Source organism: Gopherus evgoodei, chromosome 21 (assembly GCF_007399415.2).
Source record: "Gopherus evgoodei ecotype Sinaloan lineage chromosome 21, rGopEvg1_v1.p, whole genome shotgun sequence".
Lineage (NCBI taxonomy): Eukaryota > Metazoa > Chordata > Testudines > Testudinidae > Gopherus > Gopherus evgoodei.
Genome location: NC_044342.1, coordinates 416,995 through 437,234, shown reverse-complemented (window position 1 = coordinate 437,234; position 20,240 = coordinate 416,995). Strand labels below are relative to the sequence as shown.

At 48.7% G+C, this 20,240-nt stretch overlaps 1 protein-coding gene across 2 annotated transcripts; it reads left to right on the top strand.

The window, feature by feature from the left end:
- Positions 1–1,586: 1,586 nt before the first annotated feature.
- On the top strand, positions 1,587–19,665 carry LOC115638213 (Fc receptor-like protein 5). 2 transcript variants are annotated; one of them, XM_030539787.1, is made up of 7 exons: positions 1,587–1,691; positions 1,794–1,832; positions 6,403–6,696; positions 14,725–15,024; positions 16,379–16,708; positions 17,152–17,253; positions 19,591–19,665. In XM_030539787.1, exons 1-6 carry the CDS (start codon positions 1,661–1,663, stop codon positions 17,244–17,246), a joined length of 1,089 nt encoding a protein of 362 aa, XP_030395647.1. In that variant the 5' UTR covers positions 1,587–1,660; the 3' UTR covers positions 17,247–17,253; positions 19,591–19,665. The 2 variants fall into 2 exon arrangements, with proteins under 2 accessions (XP_030395647.1, XP_030395649.1); XM_030539789.1 differs by lacking the exon at positions 6,403–6,696.
- Positions 19,666–20,240: the final 575 nt, after the last annotated feature.

The window sequence follows — 20,240 nt, the reverse complement described above, 5'->3', positions numbered from 1 at the left end:
CAACAGCTTTGGAAAGCAGCTGAACTCTGCCGATACTGTTCTAGGGCTGATTTATACTTAAGCTTCAAAGGGTTAGGTGTTTAAATCAATAAACTGCCATGGCTCTGAGAAGGGAGTGTGCTCTACTGGTTAGAGCATGGGAAACTGGGATTCCAACTGTGAGGAGTGGGTGGCGTGGGGATGTGGGGAATGGGGCTGTCATAGTATAATTCCCCACTCTGAACCTTAGCGTCCAAAAGATGGGGTACCAGCATGAACCCCTCTAAGCTCAATTACCAGCTTAGTACTTGTAGCGCTGCCACCAAGCAGGAATTCCAGTGCCTGGTACACTCTGGTCCCCCCAAAACCTTGCCCGGGGACCCCCAAGGCCCAGTCCCTCTGGATCTTAACACAAGGAAAGTAAACCTTTCCCTCAGCATTGCCTCTCCCAGGCTTCCCCTCCCTGGGTTACCCTGGAAGATTACTGTGATTCAAACTCCTTGAATCTTGAAACAGAGAGGAAAATCCACCTTTCCCCCTCCTTCTCTCTCCCCCTCCCACACTCTCCCTGAGAGAGAAAGTAACCCTAACACAGAGAGAAAATTAACCTCTCTCTCCCCCCCTTCCCTCCTTTCTCCCCACCAATTCCCTGGTGAATCCAGACCAAGTCCCCTGGGGTCTCACCAGAATAAAAAAACAATCAGGTTCTTAAACAAGAAAAGCTTTTAATTAAAGAAAGAAAAACAGTAAAAAATATCTTTGTAAATTTAAAATGGAATAGGTACAGGGTCTTTCAGCTATAGACACTGGGAATACCCTCCCAGCCTAAGTATACAAGTACAAATTAAAATCCTTCCAGCAAAATACAAATTTGAACTCCTCCCAGCCAAATGCACATTTGCAAATAAAGAAATCAAACATAAGCCTAACTCGCCTTATCTACCTATCACTTACTATTCTGAACTTATAAGAGCCTGTATCGGAGAGATTGGAGAGAAACCTGGTTGCACGTCTGATCCCTCTGAGCCCCCAGAGTGAACAACCACCAAACACTAACAGCACACACAAAAACTTCCCTCCCTCAAGATTTGAAAGTATCCTGTCCTCTGATTGGTCCTCCGGTCAGGTGACAGCCAGGCTCACTGTTCTTGTTAACCCTTTCCAGGCAAAAGAGATATGAAACACTTTTGTTCTATTAACTCTTACTTATCTGTTTATGACAGGGGCACAGGGCCTTTGCCCTCTGGGGGGTGCCAGCTCTGATCCACCCCCAGGGTGGGGGACTGGCTGGCTCAGGGAATGAGATATGGGATCTGTTCCTTTTTCTAATCCAGCCCCACCTTGATAGATTCTGACCGAATTTGGTGTGTGTGTGTGAGAGATTAGGGTGCACCAGGTCTGGTCTAGGAGGGTGAGGGGGGAATCAAAGCCGGTTCCAGTCTCTAAGACCAGAAGAGACCATTGCTTCAGTGCAAGGCTTCGTGGGAGATGGTGCAACATCTTCAGCTGTCCTGCCCAGGGTTTTGACATTTCCGAGGGGAAACTGGCGGTGTGGCTTGGTGTCTGCATTTCCTGCCACTGGGGATGTGCAGAGGGGATGAGTCTCTAATTTGCAGCTTGGAGACAGCACTGGTGGCAGAACTAAGAACCCAGCTCCCGGCCCCCGAGCCACCAGCTCTGCATGGCGCTAACTCTCCTTCTGCCCTTGCTGGGTAAGTGACCTCCCTCGGCCTCACCCTGCCTGTCTGTCCTGAGCTCGTTGCATCCCTCGGTCCCACATCCAGTGCCCTCATCCCCTCTCTTCTCTCTTTCAGCCTGTCTCCAGATCGTACCCCGGCCGGTGGCCCCCTCAGGTAACTCTCTCTCCTAGAGGGAAAGGAGCGGTTTTCTACCCCGAGCCCATGTCCACCCTGTGCATGGCTCAAGGGGCCCCACAGGAGCATAGGAACCACGGTCTGTTGACTCCACTAGCCTGTCTCTGACAGCAGCCAGTGCCCAAAGGCATGGGGTAATCTGACCCTCACAAGAATCTCTCACCTTGATCCTTAGTGGGTAGAGACTGGGTTAAGGCCTGAAACTTGAGGTTTCATACCCCCTGGCAACATTTGCATTGGCATAAATTCTGGTAGCTTGTGGCAGTCAGATAAACATCCCAGCCCATTCTGAATCCTGTTAAGTCCTTTATCTCAGCCCCATCTGGTGGCAATGAGTTCCACAGGCTCACTTGCCTACTCCCCTTCCAAAGCATCTTCTATGAAAGCCAACTATCCACTTTGTCCACAGTCAGGATGTGGCCTCTGGGGGAAATGAGTTGAAGGTTCTCGGGTCATATCACACACAGAACTGCTCCATCCTGTGGCATTGAGTTCCACAGTCTCGTTTACCTCTTGCTCTTTCAAAGTGTCATATGAGAAATCAAACTGTCTGCGTCAGTGCAGACTCACATGATAGCCCCTGAGGGACAGGAGTCAGAGGGTCTCAGCCCCTCTTATAGTTAGAGCTGGAGCCCCATCCCATGGCAATGAGTTCCAAAGTCTCATTTGCCTCTTACCCTTCTAGTGTGTCTCATATAACTGCTGCAGTCTAGACTTGCATGATGGCCACTGAGGGAAGTGAGTTGGAGGGTCTCACATTTAGATATAGTCAGGAATTCTCCAGTGACATTTTGTTTTGTTTTTTTTCATTGAGAAATGCCATTTTGTTGAAAGCAAGAGTTTTGTGGGGAAAAAATGGTTAAACAAATTTTGAGATTTCGGGTGAAAGTAGTTTTGACATGGTCGAACCGGAAACTTTCATTTTTCAAGGTGAACCTTTTTTTTTGGAAATGTTAGTAAATTTCCACTCTGAAAGTGTTGAAGAACCAAATGTGGGCCTCTCAAAACCATCATTTCCATTGACCCCCCCCCTCTGGACTATTGCTCAGATTTTAGATTCACCCACTTTGAGAGATTTTCAATTTTCTTCACAATTTGGGACGGGACAAAAATTTCAAAGTGTCACAAATTCTCACACGCTGAGAAAACTGTCTTGCCCCCGAACACCCTCTCCACCCCTCCATGCAATGAGTAGCTGTGATTTCCCCACACACAAGCATGCTCAACGGCTGAAGAGTGAGTCACGTAATGGCTCAATTTGGGGGGTTCTCTGTATGTTAGCAGGATGACATATGGACAGCTCACCCAGCTGACGCCGGTCCTGGGAAGGAGACGGTCTGTTCCTCAGGGGCTGCTAGCATGGCTGCAAAGGAAACGTTTAAAATGGTTTATGAATAGACTTCTGCTCCCACCGGCCTCCGGTCTGCAGTCCTGGAGGAAACCTCATTTGTGCATTGCACTCGCTACTCATCTTCCTCATTTTTCCTAGTCATGGCCAGGACTAGTACTGACAAATCTGATACACTGCACAAGACAGGAACGCCTTCCTTAGCCCTGCCCTGAGAGAAAGGGGCCACAGGAGTGGGGCAGGGCCTTTCCCCCTCAAACACATGCACATAAAACTTGTGGTTAGACTGCGGTTCTCCTGCCCACAAGATGTCATAAAGGCCAAGAGTTAACAAGGTTCAAAGTGGAGAGGGACCTTTATGTGGATTTTGAGAGCATTTGGGTTTATCAGGATTAATGTCATTAGATCTTCTTAGACCGTAGTCCCCTAGACCAGAGGAGGGCAAAATACAGCCCGCGGGCCACATCAAGCCTGCAGGACCATCCTGCCCAGCCCCCAAGCTCCTGGCCCCAGAGGCTAGCCCCCGGCCCCTCCCCCGCTGTTCCCTCACTCCCGCAACCTCAGCTCACTCCTCCGCCAATGCAGTGCTCCGGGTGGTGGGACTGTGAGATCCTGGGGCAGTGCAGCTGCAGAGCCTGGCCTGACCCGGTCTCTGTGCTGCATCGTGGCAGTGGCAGCAGCAGCATGGCCCAGCTCCACATGGGCAGTGCGGCTGTAGTGCCACCAGCCACTGGTGCTCCAGGCAGCGCAGTAAGCGGGCAGGGAACAGGGGGGATTGGATAGAGGGCAGGAAGTTTGGAGTGGTGGTCAGAGGGCAGGGTTGTGGATAGGGGTCGGAGGGAACAGGGAGTCGAATGGGGGCAGTGGTCCCAGGGGGGCAATCAAGAAGGAGGGGGGGTTGGTTGGGGTACCAGGGGGAAGGCAGGGGCAGGGGTTCCAGGGGCAGTCAGGGGACATGGAGAAGGGGTGGTTGGATGGGGCAGGGGTCCTGGTGGGCGCATCAGGAATGAGAGGAGGGGTTGGATGGGGAGGCGGAGGTCCAGGGGCAGTCGGGACAGGGAGCGGGGGTGTGTGGATGGGGCTTGAGCCCCAGGAGGGCAGTCTGGAAACAGTGGGGGTTGGATGGGGCAGGAGTCCTGGGGGGGGCAGATAGGAGGTGGGGGCCGAGCCACGACCCCCTCCCCTAACCAGCCCTCCATACAATTATGAAACCTGATGTGGCCCTCAGGCCAAAAAGTTTGCCCACCCCACTCTAGAGTGAACACTCCATTATCACATTTTTGATCCCCCTGTAGGTGCTGATGTCTGTAATGACCTCACCCATTATCCTGCTCGTTGGTAAACTAATAGATTGAGTTCATTGAGTGTCTCATTCTAATCCTTTAATCATACTCGTAACTCTTCTCTGACCCCTCTCCAATTTAGCACCATCCTTCCTGAATTGTATCAGAGGGGTAGCCATGTTAGTCTGGATCTGTAAAAGCAGCAAAGAATCCTGTGGCACCTTATAGACTAACAGACGTATTGGAGCATGAGCTTTTGTGCTCCAATACATCTGTTAGTCTATCAGGTGCCACAGGACTGTTTGCTGCTCTTCCTGAATTGGGGACACCAGAACTGGATGCAGGAGTCCAGCAGCCATCGCCCCAGTCTCAACTACAGGGGCTACCTAACCTCTCTAGTCCCTTCCACGATTCCCATTTATGCCTCCAAAGATCACGTTAGCCCTTTTGGCCACGGAGTCGCAGGGGGAGCTCACGGTTTAAAAGATTACTCTCCACAATCCCAGAGCTTTCGCATGTTCCCTGTCCCAGCCATTGCTCAGTACACCCTCACAGCTCCACTGACCTTATTTTCCTGAGCCTTTGGAGGCAGCTGTGTGTTTGACAATGAGACATATCAAATTGTAGAGAAAGAGACTGGAATTTTCTCTTCAGCTGGGAGCTTCTGTTTTGCCTATCTCAAAAGTCTAGCTGATATTTAGTCCTGACTTGAGCGAAGGGGACTGGATTAGAAAACCTTTTGAGGTCCCTTCCAGTCCTACAATTCTATAACAACTCGGGCTGCGCAAACATTTGCCACAGACAACATTTTTTCATCCAGAAAGGCAGATTCGGTGATATCAAAACATTTTGCAACTATGTGTCAATTTCATCCCATTTTTCATTTAGGGAAATGAAACAAAATAGAGAGTTTTGATATTTTCAAAATGAAAGAGTGTTTCCTTTCAACATTTCTCTCCACGTTAATTTTTTTTAAATGTCAGAAATGTGTAAAAATGCTCTAAGTTACGAGACATTTTGATTTTGTCTAAACTAAATGGTTCCTTCAATGCTAAATGATTTTTTTGCTGTTGTTACTTTACAGTGCTCCACATATTTCAGAAATGTTCGGTCCAACACAAAACATTTTCTGTTTGACTTTTCCAACCAAAAAAATATCCATTTTTCAAACAGCCCCACTCATAACGCAATAAAAAGAGTGAAACTGAAAAGTGGCAAATTCAAAACCAGCCAAAAGAAATATTTTTTTCCACACAACAGATCACTGGGCTTTGGAACTCACTGCCACAAGACATGGCTGAGGACACAAGTTTAGCAAGATTCAAAGAGGGGGTTGTATGTTTAACAAGAATAGCCGGAGTTAGAATAATGCTAACAAAAAACACTAGAAGGGATATTAAACTTCATGCTTCAGGGCTTAGGCCAATCAGTAACTCTTAGTGATCAAGAGGAGAGATTATTCCACATCTGCAAGGTCCCATGCAGCTTCTCCTGAAACATCTGCAAAGTGTCTGAGGCGAGATACTGCACTGGGAGATCTGGAGTCCAATCCAGGTGGCAATTCTGTTGTTGCTATGGGACTGTGCCCTGGAGTCAGCTGAAGAAATTCAGTTTCTGGGCAGGTTAGGAAGTGGGCTGGGATGACTCCATAGATTGCAAGTTTGGGATGGCCTGGTGATAGAGGTTAGAAGCCCGCTGCCACCCCTATCACAAGCTACTTGCTGCAGCTTTTATTCAGTTGTGGGTATAGTGGCCTAGAGCTGTCCTGGCCAGCTGCATGACCTGGGACAAGTCATTTTCACACCCTGTGCCTCAGTTCCCCCATCTGTAAAGTGGGGATAATGAGACAGACCTCATGCTTGGAGATTGACTGATAAAAATCGCTAGGAAATATTATTAAACCACTTTCTGCTTCCAGATGAAGCTTCCCTGAAGCCATTGCTGACTGTAAGCCCAGAATATTCCACCTACCGTGTTGGCAATTCTGTTACCTTCACATGCTTGACACCCAAAGGGCACCAGGCCATGCAATTCCAGTTTCTAAAGGATGAAGCTGAAGTGGACTCTCCAGAGACCCAGAGTCAGCTTCTCCATACCTACAATCTGCCTAGTCTAAATGTGCATGACTCCGGGTCCTACCGCTGTAAATACTGGCCACCCGGGCAGAAGATCCCATCCAAACTGAGTGATCCTATCACCCTAAATGTCTACGGTGAGTCCATGTTATCAGGTGGAGAGTTTTCCAGCTACAATGGCCCCATCGCTCAGTGATTAGAGCCTTGCTCTTATAGACTAAGTGTTAGCATTTCAGTTGTCACTGGGGCTTGGAAGAGTATTTTGTGCTCTATCTCAACCACAAGATATAGGCTCAATGGACGAATGATTGGGTGGGACTCTCTGGCCTGCTTTATACTACAGGAAGTCAGGGTAGATGATCACAGATGGTCCATTCTGACCTTATAATGAGTCTATGAATAGGGAGAAGGAGAGAGTTCAGTGAGGAGATGTTAAAAGGTGATGATTACGGGTATGGAGCAGCTTCCATATGAGGAGCGATTAATAAGACTGGGACTTTTCAGCCTGGAAAAGAGATGACTAAGGGGGGATATGATAGAGGTCTATAAAATCATGACTGCTGTGGAGAAAGTAAACAAGGATGTGTTATTTACTCCTCATAATACAAGAACCAGGGGTCACCAAATAACATTAATAGGCAGCAGGTTTAAAACAAAAAAAGGAAGTATTTTTTCACACAGCACACAGTCAGCCTGTGGAACTCTTTGCCAAAGGATGTTGTGAAGACCAAGACTATAACAGGATTCAAAAAAGAATTAGATAAGTTCCTGGAGGATAGGTCCAACAATGGCTATTAGCCAGGATGGGCAGGAATGGTGTCCCCAGCCTCTGTTTGCCAGAAGCTGGGACTGGGCAATCACTTGATGATTACCTGTTCTGTTCATTCCCTCTGGGACACCTGGCATTGACCACTGTTGGAAGACAGGATACTGGGCTAGATGGACCTTTGGTCTGTCCCAGTCTGGCCGTTTTTATGTTCCTATGTACAAGACTAAGCTATTCACAGGGCTGGCTGGAAAGTTTCAACCAGAGCTGTTTTTATTGAAGTATCTGGTTTTGTCGAAATCAAACACCCTGTGGGAATGTCCCAATCTCAAGAAGTTTCAAGAGGAAGCAGACAGAACTTTATTGTAGGTTGATGAAGTTATATTTAAAAAGGACCTTGAGAAATTGGAGAATTGCCCTGAAATCCACAAGATGAAATTCGATAAAGACAAGTGCAAAGTGCAACACTTAGATAGTCATTAGGAAAGGAAAAAAATTCAAATGCACAACTACAGAATGGGGAATAACTGGCTAGATGGTAGTACTGCTGAAAAGGATCTGGGGGATATAGTGGATCACGCACTGAAGATGAGTCAAGAGTGTGATGCAGTTGAGAAAAAGCCTTATATCATTGTGAGGTTGGCAAATATCATTAAAGGAAGGTCGTACGTAAGACACGGGAGGTAATTGTCTTGGTCTGCTCGGCACTGGTGAGGCCTCAGCTGGAGTACTGCTCCAGTTCTAGACGCCACACTGGAGGAGAGTTGTGGACAAACTGGAAAGAGTCCAGAGGAAAGCAACAAAAATGATGAAAGGTTTAGAAAAATCAGACCTAAGAGGAAAGGTTTTAAAAAAACTGGGCATGTTTAGTCTTCAGAAAAGAGGACTGGAGGGAATGGGCTGGAAATAGCTGCAAAACAGATAACAATCTGGAGATATATTATGGGATGTGCTAAGGAAGATGGAGATCACTTGTTCTCCATGTCCAGTGAAGGAAGGACAAGAAGCAACGGGCTTAATCTGCAGCAAGGGAAATTGAGGTTAAATAGTAGGGGAAAGTTTCTAACTCGAAGAGGAGCTAAGCTCTGGAATCGGCTTCCAGAGATAGTTGCGGAATCCCCATCACTAGAGGTTTTGAAGGACAGGATGGACAAACATCCACCTGGGATAGTCTAGGTTTACTTGGTCCTGCCACAGCCCAGGAGGTTGGATTTATGGCTTCTCGAGTTTCCTTCCAGCTCAACATTTAGAGGATTCTGTGAAATGTTTCATTTCAATAGTTGTACCTGTGTTGTTGGAGCAGCGTTGATCCCAGGTCATTGGAGAGACAAGGTGGGCGAAGTAATATTGCTTCTTGGATCATCTGTTGGTGAAAGAGACAAGCTTTCAAGCTACACAGAGCTCTTCTTTGTCTCTTCCACTAACGGACAATTGGTCCAATAAACGACATTATCTCACCCACCATCTCAGCTGGCAAACAGGGGACCGCAAACAGGACAGTTTGAGAGAGGGAGAAGGAGATCCCCCAGCTGAATGAACAAGGTGTGAGGACTAACCTTGGCGTGAGTGAGTTTGTTTGACTGCTTGTGTGTTTCTTTCACTTTCAGGTTATTTCAGTTATTTCAGTTACTGGGTCAGGTGGGATCGTGTGTGTCTGGGGTCTGTCCGAGCCTTTGTTCCCTGGATCATCCTTGATCATGTTTGATCAACCTCAATCAACCTTGTGATCACCTCCCCCGCCCCCGTGTGACTAACAAGGAGGTGGGGCTGACCTAGGAGAGAAGCTTAAAAGCTGGAGGCTAAGCAACCAAGGGGAGCTAGCGCACAGGGGATTTTGAGAGGGAGTTTGTAGGAGGGAGTTGCAATGTAGTCGCTATGGTTAGGAAGAGCTGCATCAGCACTGCCAGCACTGCTCCTGTCTCCTGCACCTGCGCCTGTATCCAGACAGACAATCTGATCATGGATGCCTCTATCTAGATCCTGGTGGACTTGCAGAGACTGTGGCCTGCATTTCCCACTCACAGAAACCCAGGCTGGGGGGAACATCCACTGTGAGGAGGGAGGAGGGATAGCTGAATGGTTTGAGCATTGGCTTGCTAAACCCAGGGTTGTCAGTTCAATCCTTGAGGGGGCCATTTAGGGAATCTGGAGCAAAAATATTTCTGGGGATTGGTCCTGCTTTGAGCAGGGGGTTGGACTAGATGACCTCCTGAGATTCTTTCCAACCCTGACATTCTGTGATTCTATGAAAGGTGCCCGATGGTGGAATCTCTCAGGAAGCAGGTGGGAGAGGTACAGGAAGAGGTGGCTAGGCTGAGGAGCATCCGTGCCCATGAGGAATTCCTCAAGAGTATGCATATGGAGCCATCCAAGGCTGAGAATGCTATCCAGCTACAGACAACTGTTGTCACACCACCAGGGGAGGAGGATATGGCTCTGCCACATGGAGGACACAGACTGCTGGTTACTTCTGACAGCAGGCAGTGCTCCACCCCTACTCCCAACCCATCCACTATGGTGCTGGAAAATCGATATGCCGCCCTGGCAATGAGGAATCACCCCCAAAGGAGGAGGCGGAGAAGCAATGTACTCCCAAGGCTAGGGGAATTGCAGCCACCACTCCCAGGAGGAAATGCATGGTAGTGGTGGTTGCTGACTCTCTTCTGAGAGGGATGGAGGCACCCATCTGTTGCCTCAACATGGCATCTCAAGAGGTATGTTGCCTGTCAGGAGCCTGTATCTGAGATCTTATGGAGGAGTTGTCGAGGACCATCTGGCCCTCTGACTACTACCCCATGCTACTCATCCATATGGGCACTAATGATACTGTGAGGTAGAGACAGATGCATCTTGGAGGTGATGAAAGCCTGGCTGTGAGGATGCTATTGCAGAGATGGGGTCCATCTATCGAGGAAGGGGAAGAGCATATTTGGGTACAGACTGGCTAACCTAGTGAGGAGGGCTTTAAAAGAGGTTCGAAGGAGGCAGATGACCAACACCCACAGGTAAGTTAAGAATGTGGAGACCTGAGAGAAGGTTCAGATTTAGGTGGGAGCATGGGCTGTTATAGCAGGGATAAAGGAGATGCAAGACAGAACTGGGGGAAGAATCAATTCAGTATCTTAGATTTCTGTTTACTAATGCAAGAAGTATGAGGAAGAAGCAGGATGAGCTCAAAATGCTAGTAAATAAACACAACTGTGACATAGTTGGCATCACAGAGACCTGGTGGGATAATATGCATGACTGGAATATTGGTATAGAAGGGTACAGCTTGCTCAGGACGGACAGGCAGGGAAAAAAGGGAGGAGGAGTTGCTTTATATATTAAAAATGTGTACACTGGAACTGAGGTTGAGATGGAAGTAGGAGACAGACGTTGAAACTCTCTGGGTAAGGATAAAAGGGGTAAAAAAAGGGTGATGTCATGATAGGGGTCTACTACAGACCACCGAACCAGGAAGAAGAGGTGGATGAGGCTTTCTTTAAACAACTAACAAAATCATCCAAAGCACAGGACTTGGTAGTGATGGGGTCTTCAACTACTCAGACATCTGTTGAGAAAATAACACAGCAGGACACAGATTATCCAGTAAGTTCTTGTAATGTATTGGTGACAACTTTTTGTTCCAGAAGGTGGAGAAAGCTACTAGGGGAGAGGCTGTTCTAGACTTGATTTTGACAGATAGGGAGGAACTGGTTGAGAATTTGAAAGTGGAAGGCAGCTTGGGTGAAATGATCATGAGTGATAGAATTAATGATTCTAAGGAACGATAGGAGGGAGAACAGCAAAATAATGACAATGGGTTTCAAGAAGGCAGATGTTAGCAAACTCAAGGAGTTGGTAGGTAAGGTTCCATGGGAAGCAAGTCTAAGGGGAAAACACAATTGAAGACACTTGGCAGTTTTTCAGAGAGACATTATTAAAGGCACAAAAAAAATTATCCCACGGCGTAGGAAAGACAGGAAGTATGGCAAGAGACCACCCTGGCTTAACCAGGAGATCTTCAATGATCTAAAAATAATTTTAAAAAAAGTCCTACAAAAAGTGGAAATTAGGTCAAATTACAAAGGATGAACAAAAAACACAAGTCTGTAGGGACAAAATTAGAAAGGCCAAGGCACAAAACGAGCTCAAACCTGCTAGAGACATAAAGTGTAACAAGAAATCATTCTACAAATACATTAGAAGCAAGAGGAAGACTAAGGACAGGGTAAGCCAGTTACTCAATGAGGGGAGAAAAACAATAACAGAATGTGGAAAGGGCAGAGGTGCTTAATGACTTCTTTGTTTTGGTTTTCCCCAAGAAGGTTGGTGGTGATTGGACATCTAACGTAGTGAACGCCAGTGAAAATGAGGTAGGATCAGAAGAGACTAAAATAGGGAAAGAACAAATTAAAAATTGCTTAGACAAGTTAGATGTCTTCAACTAACCAGAGCCTGATGAAATGCATCCTAGAATACTCAAGGAGCTGGCTGAGGAGATATCTGAACCACTAGTGATTATCTTTGAAAAGTCATGGAAGACGGGAGAGATTCCAGAAGACTGGAAAAGGGCAAATACAGTACCCATCTATAAAAAGAGGAATAAGGACAACCCAGGGAATTACAGACCAGTCGGTTTAACTTCTGTACCCGGAAAAATAATGGAGCAAATAATTAAGCAATCAATTTGCCAACATCTAAAAGATAATGAGATGAGTAAGAGTCAGCATGGATTCATCAAGAACAAATCGTGTCAACCTGACAGCTTTCTTTGACAGGACAACAAGCCTTGTGGATGGGGGGAAGCAGTCAAGATATACCACATCTACTTTAGTAAGGTTTTTTATATTGTCTCGCATGACCGTCTCATAAAAAAACTAGGGAAATACAACCTACATGGAGCTACTATAAGGTGGTGCAAAACTGGTTGGAAAACCGTTCCCAGAGAGTAGTTATCAGTGGTTCATAAGCACACTGGAAGAACATAACAATTGGAGTCCCGCAGGGGTTAGTCCTGGGTCCGGTTCTGTTCAATGTCTTCATCAATTATTTCAATAATGGCACAGAGGATACACTTATAAAGTTTGCAGATGATACCAAGCTGGGAGGGGTTGCAAGTGCTTTGGAGGGCCGGATTAAAATTCAAAATGATTTGGACAAACTGGAGAAATTGTCTGAAGTAAATAGGAAAAAATTCATTAAGGACAAATGCAAAGTACCCAATTTAGGAAGAAACAATCAGTTGCACACGTACGAAATGGGAAATGACTGCCTAGGAAGGAGTATTGCGGAAAGGGATCTGGGTGTCATAGTGGACCACAAGATAAATATGAGTCAACAACATAATGCCGTTGCAAAAAAAAAGCGAACATCATTCTGGGATGTATTAGGAGTGTTGTAAGCAAGACACGAGAAGTAATTCTTCCACTCTACTCCATGCTGATTACGTCTCAGCTGGAGTATTGTGTCCAGTTTTGGGTGCCATATTTCAGGAAGGATGTGGACAAATTGGACAGAGTCCAAAGAAGACTGACTAAATAATTAAAGGTCTAGAAAATATGACCTATGAGGGAAGATTGAAAAAATTGGGTTTGTTTAGTCTGGAAAACAGAAGATTGAGAGGAACACGAGAACAGTTTTCAAGTATATAAAAGGTTGTTAAAAGGAGGAGGAAGAGAAATTGGTTTTCTTAACCTCTGAGGACAATGGGCTTAAATTGCAGGAAGGGAGGTTTAGGTTGGACATTAAGAAATACTTCCTACCTGTCATAGTGGTTAAACACTGGAATAAATTGCCTAGGAAGGTTGTGGAATCTCCATCGTTGGAGATTTTTAAGAGCAGGTTAGACAAACATCTGTCAGGAATAGTCTAAATAATACTTCGTCCTGCCATGAGTGCAGGGGACTGGACTAGATGACCTCTGGAGGTCTCTTCCAGTCCTATGATTCTATTATTCTTGCTCCATACTTATAAATGAGAGTATTCATTTGTGTCCCATCTTTTGCCCAATGGAAAATGATAACAAAGTGGTGAGAGTTAAGAAAATGTGGAGGAAAACTCAATGGTTTTGAAACACACATTTTTCAAAATGTTGCATGTTTTTAAACCTGATTTTTTTCATTTTTTGGGGAAAACCCTCAGGTTTTATTTCCAGTTTTTTTCCTTACTATGTAATAATTTCAGAAACTGAAAAAAATAATTGGAAATTATTTCCTTTCCCATTTATATAAAAAACAACAATCTCATTTTCCAATGGAAAAAAAAATCCATTAAGTGGAAAATGTTCTACCAAGAACCATGCTGCATATTCTTGAGCGCCATCTAGTGGTGTCTTATCTGTTAACTAACTGTATCTCAGACGGAGCGCTCTGGTAATGAGAACTGGGGATGAACATTTTTCAGAGACAACTTCATGCTCCCCACATCGCCGCTCCTCTTGAGATACATCCCTTGGAGAAGATCAGCTCCTGTTGAGCTATCACAAGATCTGTTTCTTAGGGGATAGCCACTGCCGCCCACAGGATTCAGAGGGCCTGGGACAGGGCCAGGTCTTTGGCGGCAATTAAGCGGCAGGTCCCTCACGGAGGGAAGGACGAGCCGCCAAAGAATGAAGCGGGGGAGGTAGAGCAGTCTAAGTGCTGCCGATCATGGAGGCTTCTTTTTTTTTCTCCGCCCTCCCCACCGCTTGCGGTGCTTGTACTCACCGGGCGGTGCTCCGAGGTTTCGGCAGCACTTCTGTGGTGGGTCCTTCACTTGCTCCAAGTCTTCGGCTGCACTGAAGGACCCGCCGCCAAAGACTCGGAGTGAGTTAAGGGCCTGCCACCGAAATACACTGAAAACCTGGAGCGGCTCGCAGGGTCTCTGTGGGGCCTGGAACAAATTGCCCCACTTGCCCCCACTTTGGGTGGTCTTGGTGTTACCGAAATATTGGGTCTGCCTAGCTGAGAGCCAATTAACAGCCTGACAGGGATAAGGAAAAATGCTTTATTCTGCAGAAAAAAAGGAGAGCCTGTACTTTGCTACAAAAGACTTTTTTTTACACAAATTTTATAAACCTTTTATATACATTTAGACAAAGACCCTTGCGTGTTACCAATCAAGTGTTAAGTGTAAAATTTTATGCCTTCATTATTTGGGTAGTACTGACTGGTTTGGAGCAGGATTTTCCTGCTTTGAGGCAGAAGAAAATAGATAGTGCAAAAGTTCAGGCTACTGTGTCCCTGAGCAGTACTGTGTACTGCTCCCCCCCATACTGGCGGCTTGTAAACTATCAAGGGGGGGCCAGCCAGCTTTCACACTGGGGATAGTTCACTGGCTAGGAGGAGGGAACCAAAATGTGGGGTTGTTTGTGCTAGTGAATTGGGTATCACTTTGAGTTACTCTCTCTTCACTAACCCCTCTGCTCCTATTCCAGACCGACCACCACCTCCCTCACTCTCTCTGGACCCCCCCTGCCTCGAGTACCTGCTGGGGGAACAGGCAACGGTCAGCTGCATAGATCCCAAAGTCGGGGAGGTGACGGGATACAGATTCTACAATGAAAGAAGTGGGGACATCTCCACCTATGCCCCTGACCCAAGCGGGGGAGCCAAACTGGTCTTCCTTGCACTCCACATGGCTGATGCTGGACCATATACATGCAAATACTGGAAAGCACAGAATGGGCAAGAGATACTGTCGGTGGGAAGCCAACCGGTCTCTGTTTCAGTGCTGGGTGAGTCCCCCATTCATGCTGCTCTTCGATGGAGCTGGATGATGGGTTGGGTAAGCTGATCCTGTTTCACTGAGGATTTCCATAGTTCAAAATCTGGTTTCATTCCAGTTTGGAACAAAAGCCAAGAACTTCAAAGTTCTCCCTTGAAGGGAATGGAGCCGCGACTCTGGGGCAATCCACCGGGTGAGCCCGGAAGCCCTGGGAATTATATCTTCCAAGGCCTCAGCTCCTCATTTACCAAGAAGCTGGAGCCCATGCTGGGTGAGCAAGCTGGAAGGAAGCCATGTTTTTCTCATGGAACTAGGCCCGAGTTCCATCAGAACTCGGTTGAAATCTAACCGTCTGCATGAAACATTTAAACTGCGACAAATTGGCAGATTCCAATGAAACCCCTGTTTAGTTGGAATTCTTCTGACCAGCTGTAGGAGTGAACGTTACTAAGCTGGGGACATGTCCCATCCAGCAGAGTAAGCCTATCTCCATAGCCGTAGAGGGTGAGATCATGTTGTTGGGGTGAAATTGACCCTGCCGAACTAGTTTGTGCTCATTAACCTGTCTCCAGAGTTTCTCCTCTTTCCTCTCCAGAACCTGGTAAGAATTCTTTCCTGATCTGTGATTTTTTCCCACTCCTTCCATTCTCTGATGAGTCTCTCTCAGTATCAAATTGGGCCCAGAATAGACAACATGACCACCTAACAACCTTTCCATATGGCCAATGGGCAGGTCCAAGCCACTCAACATGGCAACCCAACTGCCAACATGATTGCCAAACAACCGATGTTGCTACCTAGCATGGCCTTTCAATATGGCCAATGATCAAAATGTGAGTGAAGTATCATGGAAACGCAATTGCCAACATGGCAACCCAACAGCCAACAATATGGCTGACAAAAGGGACAGTAGTCAAAACCAAGCAGCCCAAGATTGGCATCCAATTTCCAGCAACATTGCTGATCAGTATGCTGGCCAATGTCTAGCAATATGCTCTCCAATAATACCAAAGATAGGTCTGTCTAACCTGGCCATTATTGGCTACTCCAGCTCACTGCAGAATCCAATAGGACCTTCCAACTGAGAGTCATCCTGGCCACAGGGAGTGGGCCTTATGTACGTGCTCAGTGCTTTCCCACCGATGAAGGTCTCCAGGGACACCAGGGAGTTGGGCAATGCTGGTGGCAATGGAAAAACTGACTCGGAAGGGATTGAAATTTACTTCCAATCTCTTGGGTCCCAGATACCCCAAAGTCCCTCTGAATAAAACCATTTCACCTCTTTAATCTCCTCCACTAGCCTGGTGTCCCACACCACATGAGACCTGCCTCTGCTAACCCCTTCCTTTTGCTGCTCCCCTCAGATCCTCCTTCCCAACCGGCACTGAGCCTGGATCCCCCGTCTGGAGTGATTAAGGAAGGGTTCCCCCTGCTGATCACCTGCATGGCCCCTAGGGACACCGGTGAGCGAAGGTTCCACTTCTACAAGGATGGAGTTGAGTTCATCCCTGGGAACACACTGTCTCAGATCAACACCACGGGGCCAGGGTCTGGCTCTATGAATGTCTCTGTGCTCAGCATCCCACGGGCTGGTCCTGACAGCACTGGGAAATTCACCTGCGGGTATGAGGAGAAGGTGTGCCAGAAGTGGGTCCAGTCCCCGAGGAGCCAGGCTGTGAACATCACCGTGACAGGTGAGGAAACTCCTGCTTCCTAACTACCAAGACTTCCCCATCAAAGCCATGATGCAAAGGGAGAGCAGAGAACACAATGAGCGTACTCGGAAATGTGCAGTATCGGGGCAGAACTCGGCGGCCCCCACTGATCCCACAGCATGGACCCCTGCCCTTGTACAACAACGAAAGTCACTGCAGTAGCGTTAATGCTTATATATTCTGTGTGGCCATCCACACGACAGAGTGAGACACACACCTGGAGAGCTGCTGGCATTTCCTCCACCAGGGGGCAGCACACACACACACACACACACACACACACACACACACACACACACACACACACACACACACACACACACACAGAGTCTCAATCCCTCCATTAGGGGGCAGCTGATAACCAAATACAAGATTCACTGCATCATTTCACAGGGGAATTCTTTTCTCTACTGTCTCTGCAGCGGATAAAGTTTTCCTGCTCCGGTTCCTGGTAGTGGGTGGCTCCTTCTTCATCATCAATGGCCTCATCTTCCTCATGTCCCACTGCTGCTGGTAGCACTCAGGTAACTGGTTAAGGTGGCAGCTCTGATTCACGGACTGTTCCTAAGAAAATAACCCTTTAGGGGCCTCAAATGTCCCCTCCCCAGCCCCCACCCCGTACCCCTACAGAATTTCAGCTCAGAACAGTGGGTTTACAGGGGAAGTCTGGGACCGGTGAGACATCATCAGCCCTCTGAGCTGCAGGCAATCCTAATGCCAATGACTGAGACAAGGGCAGTTGTGGCCAGTGATTAGAGCAGCCAACAGGAATTGGAGGCAAGGGTCAGAACTGGAGTCAGAGGCCAAGGGGCAGAGCCAAGGCCAGGAATCGGAGCAGGACCATGCAACAGCTGTGCATGAGATGGGGCCGTGGAGACTCTTTCATCCACTGGAACCTGGAGGCAGAATTGTTGGGAGATGAAAGCTGTGAATGAAAAATACCAGGGGATCCAGAATGACCATGAGTGGTGGTGAAGGTGGTTTTGCATGGTGAAGCGCCCCCCAGCAGCACACTGGGGTATTACAGTCAGGAAGGACTCAACTGGGATAGCACCCCACACTGAGCCCCCAACATTCCTTGCAGCATAGCACCAACTTGCACGTCAGTGGGGTACTGGAGTCACCACTGACTCCAAATAGGACAGCACCTCTCCTGAGGGTCCCACACTGCTCCCTGCACCACAGCGCCCCTGTAGACGAGCGGACTCACCCCTGCGGCGCCTCCTGCTGGTTACTTCTGGGAATTAGCTCAGTCCGAGCCCGGAGCACCCTCTGCAGGCCAGTGATCCACCTGTCCGCTGCTGGCCCCTGTGTCCCTCCCTGGATCCGGTGCCCTTTTACATGGAGTGCTGCCCCCAAGCAGTCACCCCTTTCTCTGAGGGTTTTCCCTTCCCGGGGGACCCCCACCCTCTATCCCCACTTTGCCTCAGTATATGGCTACTGCCCAGTCTCCATCTAGCTCCCGTTCACTGGGGCAGACTGCAGGATCAGCCACTCATCATAGGCAATGCGGTTTGGACCTGCTGCCCTTGCCTACCCCTGGGCTGCCCTCTGCAACCACCAGTACCTTTTAGCCTAATGCTAAGCCACAGCCTGGGGCTTTCTAGGCTAGAGCTCCCCCGCTCCTCGGTTGTCCTCAGCCCTGCTCCCTTCAGGTACTTTGTCTCTAGCTCCCGGCAGCCAGGCCCTGCTCCCTCTACCGCTAGAGAGAGACTGACCGCTTCTAGCTCCTCTGGCCTTCTTATGAGCACCCATTGCTCAGTTCGGGGCATGGCCCCAGCTGCAGCCACTTCCCCAATCAGCCCAGCTTAAAGGTTGCTTTCTCCAGCCACAGCCCCTTCCCAGGGCTCTTTTTAACCCTTCAGGGCAGGAGCAGGGGTCTACCCTGCTACACACCTCCCCCCTCAAAACCCCCACCCCTGGGGATAGGAGGGCTTCTTCGCCTGGACCAGCCGCCCATGTGCCTCCAGTGCCACGTGCTTCCTTTCCGATTCCTCCAATCGCTTCTGCAGGCGGACCTCCTCATCCATGACGGCCCCATACTCCTCAGCGAGGTCCACCGCACTCGCCTCAGACTCACGGAGGGCCCGCTCTGCTGCCTCAAGCCGTGCCCATAGATTTGAGTCCCCCAGACCCTCTTCCCTCAGGGTCTGGGTCCCCTTGGTGCTCTGTCCCACAACCACCTGGGTCCATTTTGTTTCTTGGATACGTCCCCTCTGGGCCCCCGTCACTTGTTGGGCCCATCCCGTCTGGGTCCCTCTCTCCCTGACAGGCGGGGTGATGGCCTGGGTCCCAGCCTCCTGCGGGGTCCCCATGATCTCCACCTCAGCCTGTGTCACCTACTCCAGATCCAGCATGGCCCCTTCCGGGCCTCCAGGCACCTCCATCGGCCAACCCTCAACCCTCCTGAGGGGGCAGTGCCTCCTAATGTGGCCTGGCTTCTGGCAGCCCCAGCAGGCTCCCTGCCTCCTCACTTCTCCGTCTCTTCGTGGGCCTAGCCCCCCTGGGTTTCCCTGCATCGTGTTCCCTGGGCCTGGACAGTCCCTCCAGAAGGACCCCAGGGCTGTTTTTAACCCCTTCAGGGCAGGAGCAGGGGTCCACCCTGCTACAGCCCCCTAGAGCTGCACGGGGGAATTGGGGCCAGAACAGACTGAAGGAAGAGAGCACCCCTAGTGAGTCCTCCCACACCATCCTCTCTACAAGTTTTTGCCTCTGAGTGTGGCTCTAGCTGGAGGGTGTTTAGCTGAGGGGTGTTTACGAGGTCCCAACTCTGGGGCAGGAGAGCAGTAGCTGAAGTGCACTGAGTGATGGGGCAGAGAAGGCTAAAGAATGCTCATTGCTTCTTGTGTTTGTGTTCCCAGGATCAGCATGATGCTCCCGGGCAGGATCGGGGAGGGGATTTTTGATCAATAAAAGGCTCCCAGCCGTTCTCTGTCTCTCCGTTCCATGATACAGTCCATTTATTTGGTGAACGCCAAGGTCCAAGAATTCTCCATGCTCCCAGCTGCGTCCTTCCGTGGGTGAAAGAGTTCTTCAGAGGCTGCACGCCCAGGAGTTAGAGCAGGAGGCAAGACACTTGGGATCTGTTTCCAGTTCTGTGACAGAAAGGGGGTCTATTGGGCTAGAGCAGGCAGGGCTGGCAGCCAGGACTCCTGGGTGTGGTCCAAGCTCTGGGAAGGGAATGGAGTCTAGCAGTTGAAGCAAGGGGGGGCTGGGAACCAGGATTCCCAGTTCTGTCCCCAGCTCTGGAAGGGGTGTGGGGGTCTACTGAGTTAGAGGAAGGGGGTTGGGAGCCAGGACTCCTGGGTTCTATCCCTGGTTGTGGGAAAGGAGTGTTATTCTCTTGGGCTCTTTTGGGGACTCCTTCCTCGCTCTGTCACCAACCACTTGCAACCGTGTTTATAGCTGCTCAGTGATCTATTACTTCTGTCACCACGGCTGCCTGGGCTCCTTTCATGTGGGCAGTGCATTTACCACATCACCTGGAGCTGCTTTTGTTTTGCTCTCTGGC

What these genes read in the sequence shown, in the direction of transcription:
- LOC115638213 (XM_030539787.1), top strand. Translation starts at nt 1,661, where the DNA reads ATGGCGCTAACTCTCCTTCTGCCCTTGCTGG. An exon ending in TCTCCTTCTGCCCTTGCTGG is followed by an intron (nt 1,692 to 1,793) that starts GTAAGTGACCTC and finishes TCTCTCTTTCAG; the next exon opens with CCTGTCTCCAGATCGTACCC. An exon ending in GGTCTCTGTTTCAGTGCTGG is followed by an intron (nt 15,025 to 16,378) that starts GTGAGTCCCCCA and finishes TGCTCCCCTCAG; the next exon opens with ATCCTCCTTCCCAACCGGCA.